This window comes from Solenopsis invicta, chromosome 7 (genome assembly GCF_016802725.1).
Source record: "Solenopsis invicta isolate M01_SB chromosome 7, UNIL_Sinv_3.0, whole genome shotgun sequence".
Lineage (NCBI taxonomy): Eukaryota > Metazoa > Arthropoda > Insecta > Hymenoptera > Formicidae > Solenopsis > Solenopsis invicta.
This window is the reverse complement of record NC_052670.1, coordinates 18311832-18330670: the sequence shown is the minus strand read 5'-3', so window position 1 is coordinate 18330670 and position 18839 is coordinate 18311832. Positions and strand designations below refer to the sequence as shown.

The window sequence follows — 18839 nt, the reverse complement described above, 5'->3', positions numbered from 1 at the left end:
TATATTGTTTAAAATGTTGCTTATTATTTATTTTATCTTTACACTTACTTTTCCATAAAACAATCTATAATAAAAATGAATTGATTATTTAAAAAAACTGGAGACCATCATGAAACGTACATTTCTGTGTGTATAATACCATCACTGCACATTTAATTGTACATACATTAATTAATTTATATTTATACCTTTCTAAAATTTAGCGTATTAGGAAGCACATATGGATCTTCTTGTGAAAATAGAAAGCGTCGTACAAGCGTCAAACGAGTGTCCAACGCTTCGATGTCTCAATGTACATTTTATACATCCTTATTTCTAACTTCGGTTACGCTGGGTGCTATTACATATGTGTTGTACACATATGTGTTGTACGATAAATTTTTTAAGCGTGTTGATTGGTTACAGAATAGGAAATTTTTTGAATCTCTAGACTTTTTCTATCCTGCAGCCAATCATGCTTAAAGAATTTGTCGTACGACACGTGTAATATACCGGCCTTACACACACGCGCAAGCGCATGGTTTTGAAAGATTGATGGTCGTGGATAGTCGTGTCGTTAGTTCAAGTAGACTGTGGTACCGTCTACACAGTTTTCAAAGAAACGAATACCAATATCGACTGACTTGACTTGGCATTATTGACACGGTCTGCGTATTATCGAAGTGAGAGTGGTGAGGAAAAGGTATGTATAGTATAGGTATTGTATTTCTAAGCTAACATATCTATGATTCGCTTGATTGCACGGTAATAGTCACGTAATTATTATTTCTCTCTTTCCTCTCTCTCTCTATCTATCTACACACACACACAGGCACGCGCACACGCACGCACGCGCGCACACACACACACACACACACACACACACACACGCACACGCACACGCACACACACACACACACACACACACAGAGAGAGGGAGAGAGAGAGAGAGAAGAATTATGATCAAATTGTCGTTACATTAATTGCTATCGTAAGATCTGGTTTGTTGGCATTAATTTGATCAGGACTTGGTAGGCCCTGGTTTTGACATTATTGTTCGACTAGCATATTTGTTTCCCACTTGACAATATATATCTATAATAATATATACATACATACACATATATAGGTTTCTCAATGAGGATAAGAAATATATAAAAATTGTAGTATTATAAAAGTGCAACATTTCGCTTGCCAATTTTTTTGAAACTTATTTATTAGATGTACATATTAGTGTTGCAATTATCGGAATAAAAAGAGAGAGAGAGAGAGAGAGAGAGAGATGCCATTAATTCTTAATACAAATCAACATGTACATGTATGACAAATTAATTTGTATTAAGAATTAATGACATGTTAAGTATGTCATTCATTCCCTCACAGCATCATATATGATATTGTATAAATATTCATGCGATATCATATGCTGTTAAGGTTTTTAATACAAATAGTGACAAGATACAATTTAAATTTTTATTAGAATTAAGTAACTTTATATTGTACAAGAATGTTTATAAAAATTATAAATAATTTTCTTGATGAATTCTTTGTTTCTGCAAATTTCATTTTCAAATCTTCCTTTTATTACAGATAGTTCAAAATTAACATGTGTTCAATTGTTGAATTTAATGATGGAATAATTGCTATTCCAACTATTTAGTTAAGCGCAGACAAAAAAAGAGCTAAATGGCCTCCATATCATGACAGGAAAATTTTTAAAGCTGTCTCAAATAGAGAAGAACCTAATGAAAATTGGGAATGTTTAAGTGTTATAAAAATTTTTGGAACTGCATGTAAAATAATAATAAAGTTTTTGTGTACAATTAATATAATAATATAATAAAATATAATTAATAATATCAAATAATAAAATAATATATACATTATGATATACAAGTGATAAAAATACTTTTATTCCAGCTGATTATGACAATGCTATGAAAAAAGTTTCTTTAGCAGACCATATAACTGATATTAGTGATTCAGAAAATGCAAAAAAAACTAGAAAATCTCGTGCACATCATATTCCATCATCAAGTGAGGAATCTGAGAATGAAAAACGTCCTCCAAAAAAAAGATTTAAAAATATTAGAAGCGCCGCAAAAAAAATAATTGAACTCAACATTCAATATCCAAAGTTTCCTTCAGCCTCTAGCATCATCAGATCACCACTTACTAACATTGAAAATGGTAATTTATATTTACAATTAATTATATACAAGTGATGTATTGTAATCAGTGCATCATTAATCACTTGTTAAATATTTTATTAATTTGTTATTTACATGTTTTTTTATTTAAATATAATTAATTTCTTTTCTTAACTTTTATTATAGATAACCCAGTGTTGAGAAAACATGATAGAAACATATCAGTTGTACAAGAGGCAAATACTTCCGTGAAAACATACAACATTACAGATACTTCTATAGACACAAATCACACATTTTTAACGAGTAGTGGAAAAAATGATTTCTTAATTGGTAAGTCATACATAAAAATAAGAGTATAAAAAAATATATAGTTTTAAAATATTTCTTCTGTAACTACAAAAACTATGTGCAAAGTAGGAAAATATTCTTACGAAAGTAAATAAGATATTAAAACTGATGTAATTAATTATCTTTTTTTATTTTTATTATAGATAACGCAGAGTTGAGAAAACATGATAATAACATATCAGTTGTACAAGAGACAAATGCTTCCGTAAAAACATCCAACGTTACAGATATCTTTACAGACATAAATCACACATTTTTTACAACTGATGAAAAAATGAATTATTTAATTGGTGAGTCATACATAAAAGTGGAACTTGATCTAAACAATTTTTTAACGACAAATTCAATAAGATAAGCTCAGACAATCATAGCAATTTTTAATTATATTTAAATATTTGTAAAATTACAAAAATTATCTATTATAAAGGAAAATATTATAATAACAAAAATTAATAATCTGCTAAAATGTCTGAATAAATCAGGACCTGTAGAAATCAAAATTAATGACAAAAAGGAAGATAATATTGCTGATCTACTTCCAATTAAAGACTTAGAACAACTGGAAAACTTTGAAAAAGAATTACAAAATAAGGAAATTTATAATCAAATGGTATGTACATTTTTATAATTTTACAACTTAATAATCAATTATTTGGCTATTTAAAGGAATGCAACTTTTTAAATAATATTAATTAAAAAAATAGAAAATGTTTTTTAAAATACATTATTAAAAAGAATATATCATATTTTATATATATATTACCTTTTCTATATAAGGTATTTGTACTTTACAGCCTATCTAATCTTTGCGATTTTTTTTAATTTTTTGCTGAGTTCTAAATTAAAAACTGATGGTCAAATTCAAAGTATGAAACATTAATTTAAAATATGGGGCAATTTCAAATCTTTACATGGGTGCAGTAAAAATTAAAAAAAAAGTTATTTAAATCGGGGTACATATGTTTAAATAAGTCAATTATTCACTTAATGGATTGTTGAAAAAAATAATTCTTTGTTTACTCTTATATGTTAATATGCCAATAAATTTATTAATATGTTAATTTATCAATATGTTAATCAACTTATAAACTTGTAAATGTAATTAGATCATTTTATTATCTATTTTTCCAACACTTCTTGTGAAAAAAAGAAATATAATGTAATTGAGTACTAGGTTATAGGGTACTCTTACCTTATTACAGATAAGCAATGTATTCTATAATGATAAACATATCCCGGTAAAAAATTTTTCATATATAATTATATATTAAATATCCATATATTATATATTAAAATATATATAATTATATATGAAAAATGTTTTACAGGGACTACAATTGACTTGTTCATAATGCTTGTGCATATGTGTTAAATTTTTTATATTTTATGCAAACTAGTAATCTTTTTAAAATATGAATGTCATTGATTAGTATATTTTATTTCTATTTATGCTTACTGAATATACTGACAATAATAGTGCCTCACTGTTCTATCATAAATATACATGTATTGCTTGTTATAAATATAACATCATTTTGTTTTTAATTACTATTAAAGGTAACTAAATTATAGTATCGAGGAGGAAAAAATGTTGATGAAATTGTGAACAAAATAATGAGTCTAATTTTTACTAATTCTTTAGCGCGTAGCTATAACTATTTTGGGAAGAAAAAAAAGAAAGCATTTTCTGATTTAGTTTTATGTAAATGCATTTTGGGTAAATTGTATTAAATTAGTAAATTAATATACAGGGTGAGTCATTTTAGTCTATGGACCCGAATATCTTCCAAATAACGGTATCTACAAAAAAATGGTTTAGATAAAAGTTGACCAGGACAGAGGGGGTCATTCAATTGTACCATTGGTTTTGACCTTGAGGTCAATTTTGAAGGTTATTTCAGGGTCACGATGGTTTTTTTAAATGGGACACCCTATTTTTGACTGCGATTTCGAAAGAGCGAAAAATTTTACATCAAACTTGTCTTATGAAAAAATTGTTTTTGCCACCTTGGAAAGGTAAAAATGAAGGTGAAATGCCTGAAAAACGATCTGGTGTACTTTTTCTGAAATGACGTGGTTTTCTGGGTAACACAAATGTGCATAATGCTTAAACATTACTACTTGCAACTTTCGGCCGGATTCTTCGACGCACTCCTATTGCTCCCCTCCCAACGCTCGCGCCTTAGCAACGGCGCTGCCGGACGGCGTAACGCACGGTCCTGAGACGATGTATCGCGCTCCTTAGTTACGCCGTCTGGCGGCGCCGTTGCTAAGGCGCGAGCAGTGGGAGGGGAGCAATAGGAGTGCGTCGAAGAATCCGGTCTAAAGTTGCAAGTAGCTGACAGCACTGCGATACCTAATGCTAATAATCAACGATTGAAAAAAACTAAACAATTACGTTTGTTTTAAGATTTATAATTATTGTTATAATAGAGTTTTATTCCTTTTCTTTCTTACTCACTTCTGCATAATTGAAAAATTTACTATTTAAAGTTGCTTAAATTTAAAAATTCCAAACATACATACAGAGTATGTAGGTAATTACATTCACAAGTTATCTTTCCAGAATAGCTGATTATAGTCCTAATGAGATTGTTGATATTATATTAGTTTTAGGGGAGTGTCATAACAATTACAATGCAGCATCAAGGCTTTATGCTCAACGTTTTCCTGAAACGCGACATCCAACTTATATGACAATACGTAGTTTAGTCCAAAGAGCTCGCAATGGACATCTTGTTCGTCAACGTCAACATCATGAATATGAGGAAAATGATGCGCCAGCTGTAACTATTTTAGCAATACTTCACCTTAATCCTCATGTTAGTACTCGCCAGATTGAAAGAGAAATAGGTATACCACAAAGAACTGTTGTTAGAATTTTAAGAGCTCTAAATTATCACCCTTTCCACATCACTCTTACGCAGGCTTTACAGCCTAATCATCATCTGATGCGTATTGCTTTTTGCCAGTGGGCTTTACAAATGTTACACGATGATCCTAATTTTTTTAGGTATGTGCTTTTCTCAGATGAGGCTAAATTTTATAGTGACGGACAACTTAATAGACACAACTGCCATTATTGGTCAGATGTTAATCCCCACTGGTATAGGCCAATAGATCATCAAAATCGATGGAGTATTATGGTGTGGTGCGGCATTGTAAATAGTTATTTGATTGGACTTTATTTTTTTGAAGAGAACGTTAATAGACACAGTTACTTATCGTTGCTAAGAGATCACTTATCAGGCTTATTAGAAGATGTTGACTTAGCAACAAGAGCAAGAATGTGGCTTCAACAAGATGGTGCTGCACCGCATTATGCACTCATTTTACGTGCCTTTTTAAATGCCAGTTACAATGACAGATGGATTGGACGAAGGGGTCCAGTTGAATGGCCTCCTTGCTCACCAGATTTGACGTCGCCTGATTTCTTTTTATGGGGATACTTGAAAAATGTTGTTTTTGCTGAACGACCAACCACAAGAGATGATTTTATGGACCGCATTCGTAGAGCTTGTGCAGCCATTTCTGACTACCCTGCTTAGAACTGTGGATAGTTTTCAAAACAGATTGCAGTTATGCCTCGAAGCCAACGGAGGTAATTTTGAACAAATACTCCGTGGGTAATTCATTTAAATTACAGTGTCAGTGAGAGGCGAGGGGACTCACGATAATCAAGCACCCCGACGTGAGAGGCAAGGGGACTTACGATAATCAAGCACCCCGACGTGAGAGGCAAGGGGACTCACGATAATCAAGCACTCTAAAGGAAACAGAACTTACTACGTCCACGTCGTTGTTTCCGGGTAACGCTAAAAGTAAGATGAAAGTGCTTTTGACCTTGATATGACCTTGATATGACCTTCAAAAGGTCAGGTCGAAAAACTAAAAAATCCCTATGCTCATGTAAAAAGTGCCATTGTTTAAGAGCCCATTGTCAAGAAACAGGTTCTGCGGTCAAAAATAGCGTTTACTAATCAAAAAATGCGTTATGAGCCTCAAACAACCTTGAAAATTGACCTCAAGGTCAAGCTAGTCAAAGTGATTAACACTTTTACAATTCATTGACTTTGTTTAAGCATTATGCACATTTGTGTTACCCAGAAAACCACATCATTTTAGAAAAAGTACACCAGATCGTTTTTCAGGCATTTCACCGTCATTTTTGACCTTTCCAAGGTCGCAAAAACAATTTTTTCATAAGACAAGTTTGATGTAAAATTTTCCGCTCTTTCGAAATCCGTAGTCAAAAATATGGTGTCCCATTTAAAAAAAACCATCGTGACCTTGAAATAACCTTCAAAATTGACCTCAAGGTCAAAACCAATGGTACAATTGAATGACCCCCTCTGTCCTGGTCAACTTTTATCTAAATCATTTTTTCGTAGATACCGTTATTTGGAAGATATTCGGGACTAAAATGACTCACCCTGTATTATATTATTCTAATCAAAGATAATGGAAAATAATTGAATTTTAATATTTCAGATGCTATTTATCATCATAAATTTGATGTAAAAGAGGACTATATATTTAAAAAAATTTGAATTTGGCTTGCCAACGCACCTACTCGTCAGGCTCGAGAAAAGTAAGCATAGTTTAAAATTGTCTATACCTTACAGTAATTAAATAACTCTTGTACAGATAATATATACAAAAAGCTTTTAGCATGAAGAAACAAATTTAGTAGTGAAAAACAAAACATCGCAGAAAGAAGACACCGACATTCTCGTCCTTTCGGGGAATGAAACTGAAAGTTAAGAGAAAAAATTATATCAATGTTATTTCTTTTTATATTAAATATTATATGAATGCGTTATTTTTTTTATATCTGATATTATATTAATGCGTTATTTTTTTCAATGTCAATATTACATGTAACAATTTTTAAAATAATAATAATAAAAATGAAAAAAATCATTAGAATAGTTTATTTATTTAATTCCTTGGAATATTATATAAATATCATTTAAACATCACAGAAATATTGTGTAATATCACAGTAATATTACTGTGAAATATCACAGTAATATTACTGTGAAATATCACAGTAATATTACTGTGATGCGTTTTCGCGGACATTTTGATATTACTGTGATATCACAGTAATATTTCGTGATATTTCTGCAATATTTCATTTGTAATATTGCAATGAAAAAGTGATATTGCTGTGATATCATTGCAATATTACGTGCTATGTGGGTTATCATACGTCTCGTACACTGGCAGATCCAATTGATTGAAACTGCAATTAGAGAATACAGTTTTAGCCCAGTTTTATATCGATTGAATTTCAGCTTATACACGCATATGAGAAAGTATTACAAAAATTTCTTTCTTCAGATATTTATCAATTATGTGCAGATGGAAGTTTGTCTGTTGACCTATCTTCTCTGTGAATTTGGAACTTTTGTATGCAATTCATGCCTTCTAACACAGCAAAATCTTGTAACGACACTTTGGACGTAACGAATTGTAAGAACTTCGCACGATCCGCTTGATCAAAACTATGTAATGCACTAGAACCATTGAATCTGTGAGTGAAAAAAAAAAAAATAATAAAATGTAGTATAATTCAATTCTTTCAAACTCGAGATAATACAAAATATCAAAATGTGGAACCTGTAAAGACATAGCAGTGTATTTATGATGTTCAGTATTTGCTACAAGATTCTTGATATCTACATAAGGCACGACCAATAATTCAAATTCTTGTTCATTAAATATGGAAATTAGTCGTTTAGGTATAATATCATAAAAGCCTTCCAAGAATACATTTAACCTGTAAGTGAGGAAGATTTAAAGTATAAAAATAACGTAGAACGTAAAAACGTAATTAAACAAGTAGTTAAAGCAAACAATATATCTTTTTATTAGATTTTAGAAAATTCACTTACTGCTTACGAATTGTTTCAGTCATTTTCATTTGACACACGAGCCTAATATATTCAAGTTTGGTCTTTTCTGTAACAAGCTTATGCAAATCCAAATCTTTCGCTGCATTCATAAATTGCCTTGAGATTTGTACGGAGTTTATTATATGACTTTATTATTTCGTCTAATTAAGCTTAAATTATTAATTAGACTAAAACCGATCGAATCTTATGTCGTACACCTTGAATACGAACGTTTGACATAGTTTGACATTGCGCGCAAAACTCGATGGATGCAGTTGTTCTCATCTCTCGTTAAAGGTGCGCGTTCAGAAACTCATCAAGAAAAAAGTATTGCTACCTTTTAGCTCACGACTGTACAATTACTCCGGATTCTCATGCAGTTGTACAGTGCGTTGCATTGATGCCTGGGGTACCGATTTTAAGAACCACGTTTCTTTCTTAGTTATTTTTACATTCATGACCAAATGCTGCCGTCAACGATCACCGCAGCATTCAGTTATGAACATAAAAATAATCAAGAAAGAAACGTAGTTCCTAAAATCGGTACCCCAGGCATCAATGCAACGCCACAGTATAAGAAAGAACAGTAGGTCGACTCCGTCATAAGGCACAGCAAAAGTTGTCCTTCGCGCATGACCGAATCGCACAACCAGCATATGGCGTCATTAACCCGACTCAGGTTAAGTTAAACCACTGCGCTCGCAAACGCTATTAGATCTACGCACAACCAGCAACATGGCAATTTTGTTTAGTCATCATAGGTGTCGACATCGAGTCGACCTACTGTTTTTTCTTATAGCGTTTTTCATTGAAAAAACTAGTGCGCACTGAGTGTGCACTCGCCGCTGGCAATTGGACATTTCGGTTCGCGCGATGACGGTGCCAACGGAAACGCCCAATTACCTGCAGCAAGTGCACATTCAGTGTGCACTAGTTTTCCCAATGAAAAACGCTATTACACTGTGGCAACGCACTGTACAGGCATGGCACCTACAGATTTTACTGGGGATAAAACTGGCATATGCGCATTGAGTTACCTAGAAAGTTACTAGTGCTGAAGTCCTTGGGTGTACAGTCGTGAGCTAAAAGGTTGCAACACATTTTCTTCGATTGTTTTTGAAATGTAAACTTGCTCATCAAACGGCGAACATAATTGGTTCTTATCTGTGGATCCAACCAATTACGTTTGCCGATCAATGAGCAAGTCTACATTCCAAAAACCACCGAAGAAAATGTGTTGCAACCTTTTAGCTCACGACTGTATCACCCATGGAATTTGATTCTGTCCATGAGGAAATTTTCTAAATTGAGAAGTCACCACTTTCTACATACTCGCAGTTTATGATTAATATAACGACTAGAGTTTATTGGTCGTTGCGTTAATCATAAACTGTAAGTATGTAGAAAGATAGCGACTCCTTAGTTTGGAAAATTTCCCCATGGACAGAATCAAATTCCATGGGTCTACACCCAAAGACTTTGATTCTGTCCATGGGGAAATTTTCTAAACTGAGAAGTCAACACTTTTTACATACTCACATTTCATGATTAATGAAACGACTAGAGCTTATTGGTCATTACGTTAATCATGAACTGTAAGTATGTAGAAAGATAGCGGCTTCTCAGTTTGGAAAATTTTTCCATAGACAGACTCAAAATCCTCGGCGGGTCCCGATAGCACACAAACCACTCGGGTCTGTGCGCACCTGAGACTCACCCGAAGGTTACTAAGACTAAAGTTACTAGAAATCCCATTTATTAATGAATCAATTATTACATTATTTATCAATATAATTAGAATAATACTTATATATTCGGAACTACCAAACAACTAGCAGACGATTCGATACTGAATTATTCAGGAAATCATGAAATAAAGGCTAAAACGGCTTTTTACTTGTCTAAATTTGTCCACATTTTAATTTCAATTTTTGTTTAAACTAATTAATATGAAAATAAAACAAAAATCATGCAAACACTAGCAAATGACTAGCAAACGAATGGCACCTTCAAAATTGTTATATCTGTTAGTCCGACAACTGGGGTCACAGAGGTTTCCGCGTGATGCATGCCAGTCAATGTATTGTCGCAATGCAAAATCTGCACATTTCCGCCAGCCAATCACGCAGTCGGTCACGTGACCCTCTCTTGGTGATTTTCTCTCCTAAAGGTCCTCTAGTTGCAGTGTTGCCGTTGCTGCTGATTTTTCACCAGATTTTGGGATTTTCAATGATTTTTGGTGATGTGGTGAAAAACTTGCTTTGTTTGGTGATTTTTGCAATTGGCAGCGGACTCAACAGTTGAGTGAGTGCTCGCTGTTATTGGTATATTCTTCTAAATCTGAAAGTCTGATTGGATGATCTAGAAGAATATCTTTGCTGAACGCAGCCATTCACAGCCATTTGTGATAAAGGCAGTGTTTTGTTTCGCGCATGAATCAATTGTGTAGCAGAGGAAAAATCGGACGATTTAAAACAGCAAACAATCTCATCCCATACAGCACAGAAAATTCCAGCAACATTGCAGCAATGTTGCAATGTTGCAGATTGCAATGCAATATTACGGAGACATTGCAGAAACATAAATTAACAATATGCTTGCAACATCGCATGGCATATGCCGGTAATATTCCGGAAACATTGCAATGTCATAATTTTTTAATAAAGTGGTGGCAATAAAGAGCCAAAGCAGAATATTCGCGTATAATAATATATTAATTTAACTCATCCATAATTATTCATCCGCATTTAGCAAACTAAGATCAGGCGATGTTATTAATTTTTCGGCTGAATCTCTACATTCCCTAACAGTCCAACCGTCCATATATCGACTGTAAGTCGACTCATCTAGGGGGTCAGGTTTTCAAAGTTGACTGCAAATCGACTTTGCATAGGTGTCTGCAGACATCCTTCAAGTGTTGACTCTATGACGTCTAGAAAAAGGCATGTAGTCCCGTGATGCTATGTGCATCATAGTATTGTGAAGAAACATATATATTTATATCAATAGATGAAATAGGGCCATATATGAAGAAACCTCGATCTACAGCCCAATGAACAAATAATATTTTTTAATTGTTTTTTTAATAAAAATTTTTTTATATTTAATTTAATTATTATATTATATTGATATATATTTTCTAATTGCATCTTATTTAAACAAATAACAGAAAAGTTATTCCAGATGCTATTCTGCATTTGCAAAATTAGTAAAAAAAACTATAATATTATATTTGTTTATATAAATATTGTGCTTTAATTATACATATTTCATTTTTTTGATAACGTATATTAACCTGATCTATCAGTTATATACACATACGAGGGCAGTCCGATAAATACTTAGCCTATAAAAGAAAAACGAAAATTTTGGAAAAGTGGCGATTTATTTCTCAACATAGTCTCCTTTTAGTTCGATACACTTGACCCAGCGATGCTCCAACTTCTTGAACCCATCTGAAAAATACGTTTTCTCGAGGTCTGCAAGTAAATAAACTCTTGAATAGGGAAAGTTTGGAAGGTTAGAGGAAAGACGAGATGGAGGAAAGAAAGGAGGGAAAGAAGGAGAGAGAAAGGGAAGTAGAGGACGGGAAAGGGGAGGAGAAGAGAAAGGTGGAAAAACCGAGCAAAGCAGAGGGATAGAGTATATAGTCTGTCGGTGATAGATGCGTTTAAGAGAGGAGAGAAAAGGAAGGAGATAGATGCATTACAGGCAGATATCTTTAAGAAAAGTATAAAGGTATTGAGATCGCCGGAAAACAGTTAGAAAAGTAGTCGGAAAAATAGCTGGAAAAACAAGAAGGGGGGTTGAGTGAGATATTAGGGGAGGTAAGGAAGGATTTTAAGGAAATTAAAGCGGAATTAAGAGAGGTAAAGAAGGGGAAAGCAGAGATGAGGGAATGGATGGAAGATATGAGGAAAAGATTAGACAGTTTAGAAAAAAGAGTGGAAGAAATTGAGAAAGGTAGGGGGAGGGAGGAGAAAGAGGAAGGGGATGGGGAAAGGAAGGAAGAGGAAAAGGTAAAGCAGATGGAGAGAAGGAGAAAGGGAGAAGTGAAGGAATTAGAAGAAAGGATGAAGAGAATAGAGTTAGAGGAGAAAAAGAGGAAAAGGGAAAAGAGGAAAAGGGAAGAGAAATATAATCGTAAAAGAAGTGAAAGCAAAGGAGAAAGGGATAGAGGGGTTAAGAAAAGAGATAGAAGAGATAGTGGGGGCGACGGGGGCGACAGCGAGAGTGGAAGGAATAAGGAGTATAGGGAAGAAAGATAAGGAGGGAAGGGAAATGGTATGGTAAGATTAGCGAGTGTAGGGGAGAAAATTGAAGTGATGAAAGGAAAAGCGAGGCCGAGGGAAAGAAGGGAGTGGATAGTGAATGATCTGACAGAAAAGAAGAGAAGGATAGAGTGGCGGATAATAAGGAAAAAAGCGGAAAGGATAAGGCGGGAAGGAAGAAAAGTAAGAGTAGGATATATGAAAATATGGCTTGAGGAGAAATTATGGGTATGGGATGAGATTAAGGATGAGTTGAGGGAATGGCACGGAACAGAAGTAAGAGAATGGAAGGGGGGGATGGAAAAGGGTACAGGGGTGGAAAAAGAGAAAAAGGATTTTTAGTAGGATGGCGGACGGAGGGAGAGGGGGAAAGAGAGGGAAATATAGAAAATGAGAAGCATAGGAAAAAGAGGAGGAATAAGAAAAAAGAAGATGACAAAAAGTATAAAATAGACTTTTGGAATGTGGCAGGCATGGAAAACAAAGAGAAGGGTTTCAGGGAAAGACTAAAAGAATGGGATGTGATGTTCCTAAATCCCCCTCAACGGAGATCCACCTTGGTGAGGGGGCTCCCTCTTCCTCGAGTCGCCTTTGGGTGAAGAGAGGTTGAGGGTTTAAGAGATCTCCAGTGATGGCGCCTGCCTTCCTAGAAGGCCGGCGCACCCCGAGGCGCCTTGTGGGCGGAGGGGACGTAGCAAGGGGGTGTCGGCAGACCCACTGTGTCTGGGGGTGGCTTCGTTCTCACGGCACGCATCCTGGCATGGTGGTAGACGGTACCCCTGTTTGAGGAAGACGGGCCGGCGGGATTTCAGTACTACTGAACCCGTCGAGCTGGGCCGTTTTTGAGCTGTCCGGACTTGTCCGTGGCAGAGTCGAAACGGCGTAGGATGTCACGGCCCGTGCATCGTGGGAAACTCTCTCCGGTGTATCGGGTCGGGACGGCCCTCGGGCCGCTCGGACATTTCCGAGGCGGGGTCGGGGGCGTGTGTTGTACGGAGCGGTAGGCGTCTCTGCGAGGGGATTCGTCCCGGAGCGGAGCGTCTATCGTTTCCCGGGCGGAGTGGACGGGCCGCTGGAACCCCGGTATTTTTCCAGACCCAGCGGGCTGGGCCGCCTCCGGGCCGCCCGGAATTATTCAGGGGCAGGGTCGGAGCGGTGGAGGACGGTCCAACGCGTGCCTCGTAGGAAACTCTCACCGGGGTTACGGGCTGGACCGGCCCCGAGGCCGCTCGAAGTATTCCGAGGCAGGACTTGGGGCAAGACGTACAGGCCTGGCGCCTCCGCGACGGCGCCCCTTCCGAAGCGGAGTGCTGGGCGGTGCCTTGGTCTCTCTAGGGGATTATTTCACCCTGGACGGATGTGCTGGTCGCCACGGCGATTAGGGTGCGGAGGGGGCGTCGCTTCCGTTGCCCGATCTGTCCGTGGGGCCCCCGTGACGGTGGCGCCACCCGTGACGGTGCCCCTGCTGTCGAAGGCGGGGGACCCCCGAAAGCCTGTACGGGGCGAGTCCTTGATGGCTCCTCCGTGCGGGTGTATAAGGAGCTGGAGGCCAGTGCTCCGGATGTAACATTCCCGGAGCCCGTGCCATAAGTTGACCCCCCGGGAGTACCCGGGACACTCCTTCCCATTTAATGGGGGGAATGGGAGATACGCCAGTCGGTCCAGCCGTCACGGGAAGTAGGATCTTTTAAAAATGATTAGTAACACTACAACAAAAAACAAGGGGGAGAGCGATGTGCCCATGAGCACACGCTCTGGGAAAGTTTTGAGGAGGATGAAACCTTCACCCCTCTCGAAGCAGGAGGGAGGCGATATTTCGCCCGCGGAGGGGAGAGAAATCTCCGTTCCCAAGAAGGGACCGCACATGGGGGCCGGCGCACAGTGGGGCAGAATAAGATTTTTCGTTCAAAATAACATTCAGCCGAAACTACTCAACCGATTTTAATTATTTTTTTTTTAAATTAATGTTTATAAAATTTTCAAGAAGTCTGTCATGGCGGTTTTTGAAAAAACTTTTTCCTTTTTTTTTTATTCACGTTTAAGTATAAGAAAACGTTAATGTTATGAACATTATCGTTTAAAATTTGAATAATCACTTGTAAATGCATATAATTAATGTCAAACCATAAAATTACTTCCACGAATATTGCTTAGAGATATAAATGAAGTATGTAATTTAAAAAAATAAATTATTTTTGCAATCATACGCACGTATAATGATAGCAATTATGGATATTATTTTGGAATCCCTACATGTTCATTTTTTATTCGTGCGTATAAATATATGTTACGTGGAGTAACAGTAAGCAAAATTAATAATAATTATTTTCTTTATAAACAAATTATACAAAAATAAATGCAAATTTCTACGATTTTTGACCATATCTTTTTATTCTTGTTGTGGCTGTATTTTATTTCTTATATTTTATTTTTTTAATGTTATTATATTTATTATATTGTATACTTATCATGTGCCATTAACGTTTAAACACATGATATCTCGGTGGAAAGATGAATGAATATTATTAACAAACGTCATAAAAAATATTTTGTCAACTACACATTTTCTATCAGCGCTATAGCTTCATTTTCTGAAAATAAAACTATGTCATTTTCTTTTAAGCTTTCAATGTCATCATTTTTAATAGGTCGGCTATTATCTTTGCTAATTTCTTTTTGCCATTATTACACAAGTTTTGTAAAAAGGCAAGTTCAATTTCAGTTTCCGAATATTTTTCTCAAATTAATTGAATTTTTCTTTTTTTTTGTCGATGTAGAGCATTCTTTAATATCGTCTCGAGATCGTCTTCCGCATTTTATAATTTCAAAATTTGTAGTAAAATAGGATTGTAACCAAGCTGTATTATTTTTTTCATATATTTTATCTTGATAAAATGCTGCCATTCTTCTCCTTTCGAAGGAGACACAACAAACTCGTATAGATCTTTCGTATAGATTTCTATCTCTTCGCGTCCGCGCGCACGCGTGCGTACCAAAACTTCCAATCAGAGAGCAGCTCTAAAGGATTTAAGAGTGGGGGAGTAGTCGGACGCAAAGGATAGAGGACAAAAGACACACGTTCATGCGGTTCACGTCCACGAATTTGTTTTGCCTGCAGACTTGCAATCTAATATCGCATCGAATGAATTTCTATTGGGCTGTAAATGTAGAGATATTTGTATGAAAAGTGATTTTGAAATTATTATGTAATAAAAAATATATATAATTTTTAAATTTAATTATTGCTAATTTCTTAAAAGTAATCCATTTTCGTTGAAAATTTAGTAATTGATAATTTAGTTTGTAAATCATAGCTTTTAAGTCTTTGTTTCTTCATTATAGTTATATAAGCTATTTTAGTTTACACTTACATTTTCTTTTAGCTTAGATTATAGTTTTTTAAAACTTAGTTTTGTTGTTAACACAGTTCCTTTTTTTAAATTAAAAATAATGAATAACGTTAAAGTTAAGAATAAAATTTTCTCTGATTTTACTCGAGAACAAGGAGGCTAATGTAGATTTACTAATAAATTATGTTCGAACAAAGTTCGATCTAAATGATGAAAAAATCGGTGTCGTACCCGACAAGCTTTGTCGTTATTTTATGTCTACATTTGAAAGGAGAAGAAAAGCAGCATTTTATCGAGATAAAGTATATGAAAAAAATAATATAGTTTGGTTACAATCCTATTTTATTGCAAATTTTGAAATTATAAAATGCGGAAGACGATCTCGGGACGATTTTGAAGAATGCTCTACATCGACAAAAAAAAAAGAAAAATTCAATTAATTTGTGAAAAATATTCGGAAACTGAAATTGAACTTGCCTTTTTACAAAACTTGCGCAATAGTGGCAAAAAGAAATTAGCAAAGATGATAACCGACCTATTGCTTAAAAATGATGATGACATTGAAAGCTTAAAAGAAAATGACAAGTTTCATTCTCAGAAAATGAAGCTATAGCACTGATAGAAGATGTGAAACTGACAAAATATCAATATGAAACAATTCGGTCACAAACAAAACAGCGAAATGTTGATATTTTGGTTCCATACAAACAACTTTCTTTTGCAAAAAAACAATGCTACCCTGCAGAATCAGCATTTAATATTACGGAAAAGGGTGCTAAAATTAAATTGCAAACCTTATTAGACCATACAGCATCACGAATATTGCAAATTCAAAATGTTGTTGACGATTTTAAAAAAGAGCAGTCTGTGTCGTTACAATTAATCACCAAATGGGGCTGTGATGGGGCATCTGATCAGAGTCAATATAAACAAAAATTCTCTGATGATCATGTATCGGATGAAAGTATTTTCATGGTTTCAATGGTTCCAATTTGTTTGAAATCTGAATCTTCGATAATATGGAATAATCCTCATCCTGCTTCTCCAAGGTATTGTAGACCAATATTATTTGAATACGCGAAAGAAATTTGAATACGCCAGATAAAACTAGGGCAGAAGTGAGAGCTTTAGAAGATGAAATTGATAATCTTGAACCAACATCTATTGTAATAAATGGTATTAATTAATTGCTTGGTGTATCATAAAATGTTGCTCACAATGGTAGATGGCAAAGTTTGCCAAGCTCTCTCTAATACTATATCAACAGCAACGTGCTATATATGTGGAGCCAATCCTTCTCAGATGAATAATTTGGATCAAGTAAGGCAAAAAAATGAGATCGTTGCCAATTTCCAGTTTGGTCTTTCCACTTTACACGCGTGGATACGTTTTATGGAATGCCTTCTTCATATAGCGTATCGCCTAAAATTTAAAAAATGGACAGCAAAAACACTCGAAGAGAAAAATCAAATGAAGAATGCAAAACAAAGAATCCAAAGAAGTTTTAAAGAACATATGGGTTTAATTGTAGATGTACCGAAACATGGTTTTGGAACATCAAACGACGGCAATAGTGCACGTAGATTTTTTCGAGATCCACAATTAACATGAATGATTACGGGCATTAATGAAATCCTGATAAAGAGGTTTGGTATTATTCTCCAGACAATGGCTTGTGGGAACAAAATTGATTCTTGTAAATTTGAAACATATGCATTAGAAACAGCAAAGCTTTACGTAAATCTATATCCTTGGTACTATATACCTTCATCAGTACACAAAATATTAGTGCATGGCGGAAATGTTATTAGATCGGCTCTTCTTCCTATTGGTCAATTGACAGAAGAAACTCAAGAAGCGAGGAACAAAGATTTTAAACGCTTTCGAGAATATAATACCAGAAAATGTAATCGATATGCTACTAATTTTGACTTAATACACAATTAATGATTTCTTCTGACCCGTTTATAGGTAGTATCAGACAAAATAAAAATTGGAAAACTAAAGACAGCATTATCGATTCAGAAGCTCAAAATTTGTTAATCGCGGACTAATATATGTTCTACGCATACATGTAAGTGCAATCGCACAATTTCCAGTCAGGGTATATTGCAATATGCAATGTATCTATCACGATTCACAAAACAACCTGCATAGTGAGAAGCAAGGGGACTCACATTAAAAAAGCATCCCAATCTGTGAGAGGCAAGGGGACTCACATGAAAAAAGCACCCCAATCTGTGAGAGGCAAGGGGACTCACATGAAAAAAGTATCCCAATCTGTGAGAGGCAAGGGGATTCACATGAAAAAAGCACCTCAATCTATGAGTGGCAAGGGGACTCACATTAAAAAAGCACCTCGATCTGTAAGAAGCAAAAAGACTTTCAGTAGAAGAACGTCTCGATCCGTGAAAGACAATGTCACGTGTCACTTCAACCCCATCTATTTCGGGGAGTTTTCGTACTAGACGAAAACTAAAGTCATATTTCAATCCGGGATAAAAATCCATAAGAAACAATGTTTCACTTTGTTATATGTATATATATATATATTTTTTTTTTTTAGATAGAACTAGATTCTTTTTAACGCTATGGTGAAGTAAAAGTAATCATTTTTCACACTTTTCTAAGAAATATGATGGAGCAATTTGCTTACCAGATTCGTGTTTAGCGCGCAAAAATACATAGGAAATGGTAACTTTTATTCAAACAAGAGAAAAGAAGTCTAAAAACGGCGCTCTGTGTTATGAGAAACCATCACTTTCAACCCTTTATACATATATTCAGAATCGCGCTTATGCTCATCTTAAAATTTCTGTAGGATTAACGTTCCATTAT

General features: G+C 35.2%; 2 protein-coding genes across 4 annotated transcripts; one reads left to right on the top strand and one right to left on the bottom strand.

Moving 5' to 3' along the window:
* The first annotated feature begins 356 nt into the window (after positions 1 to 356).
* LOC105206772 lies at positions 357 to 7239 on the top strand. 3 transcript variants are annotated; one of them, XR_005575244.1, is made up of 7 exons: positions 419 to 682; positions 1900 to 2169; positions 2316 to 2462; positions 2624 to 2770; positions 2963 to 3090; positions 4038 to 4197; positions 6972 to 7015. XR_005575244.1 is itself a non-coding variant. In XM_039452042.1 (6 exons), the coding sequence occupies exons 2-5, from the start codon at positions 1917 to 1919 to the stop codon at positions 7028 to 7030; spliced, it is 606 nt and encodes a 201-aa protein (XP_039307976.1). In that variant the 5' UTR covers positions 357 to 682; positions 1900 to 1916; the 3' UTR covers positions 7031 to 7071; positions 7145 to 7239. The 3 variants fall into 3 exon arrangements, 2 of the variants coding, with proteins under 2 accessions (XP_039307976.1, XP_039307975.1); XM_039452042.1 differs by lacking the exons at positions 2963 to 3090; positions 4038 to 4197 and adding an exon at positions 7145 to 7239 and having other exon boundaries at positions 357 to 682; positions 6972 to 7071; XM_039452041.1 differs by lacking the exon at positions 4038 to 4197 and having other exon boundaries at positions 423 to 682; positions 6972 to 7017.
* A 569-nt stretch (positions 7240 to 7808) lies between these two features.
* Positions 7809 to 8452, bottom strand: LOC120358328 (E3 ubiquitin-protein ligase HUWE1-like). Its single transcript, XM_039452215.1, is given in 4 exon segments — positions 7809 to 8005; positions 8007 to 8017; positions 8106 to 8265; positions 8381 to 8452. Coding segments are annotated over 4 exon segments (372 nt in total). The 5' UTR covers positions 8410 to 8452; the 3' UTR covers positions 7809 to 7833.
* Between the last annotated feature and the right edge of the window lie 10387 nt (positions 8453 to 18839).

What these genes read in the sequence shown, in the direction of transcription:
- LOC105206772 (XM_039452041.1), top strand. Translation starts at nt 1,917, where the DNA reads ATGAAAAAAGTTTCTTTAGCAGACCATATAACTGATATTAGTGATTCA. An exon ending in AAAAAATGATTTCTTAATTG is followed by an intron (nt 2,463 to 2,623) that starts GTAAGTCATACA and finishes TTTTTATTATAG; the next exon opens with ATAACGCAGAGTTGAGAAAA. An exon ending in AAAAATGAATTATTTAATTG is followed by an intron (nt 2,771 to 2,962) that starts GTGAGTCATACA and finishes TGAATAAATCAG; the next exon opens with GACCTGTAGAAATCAAAATT.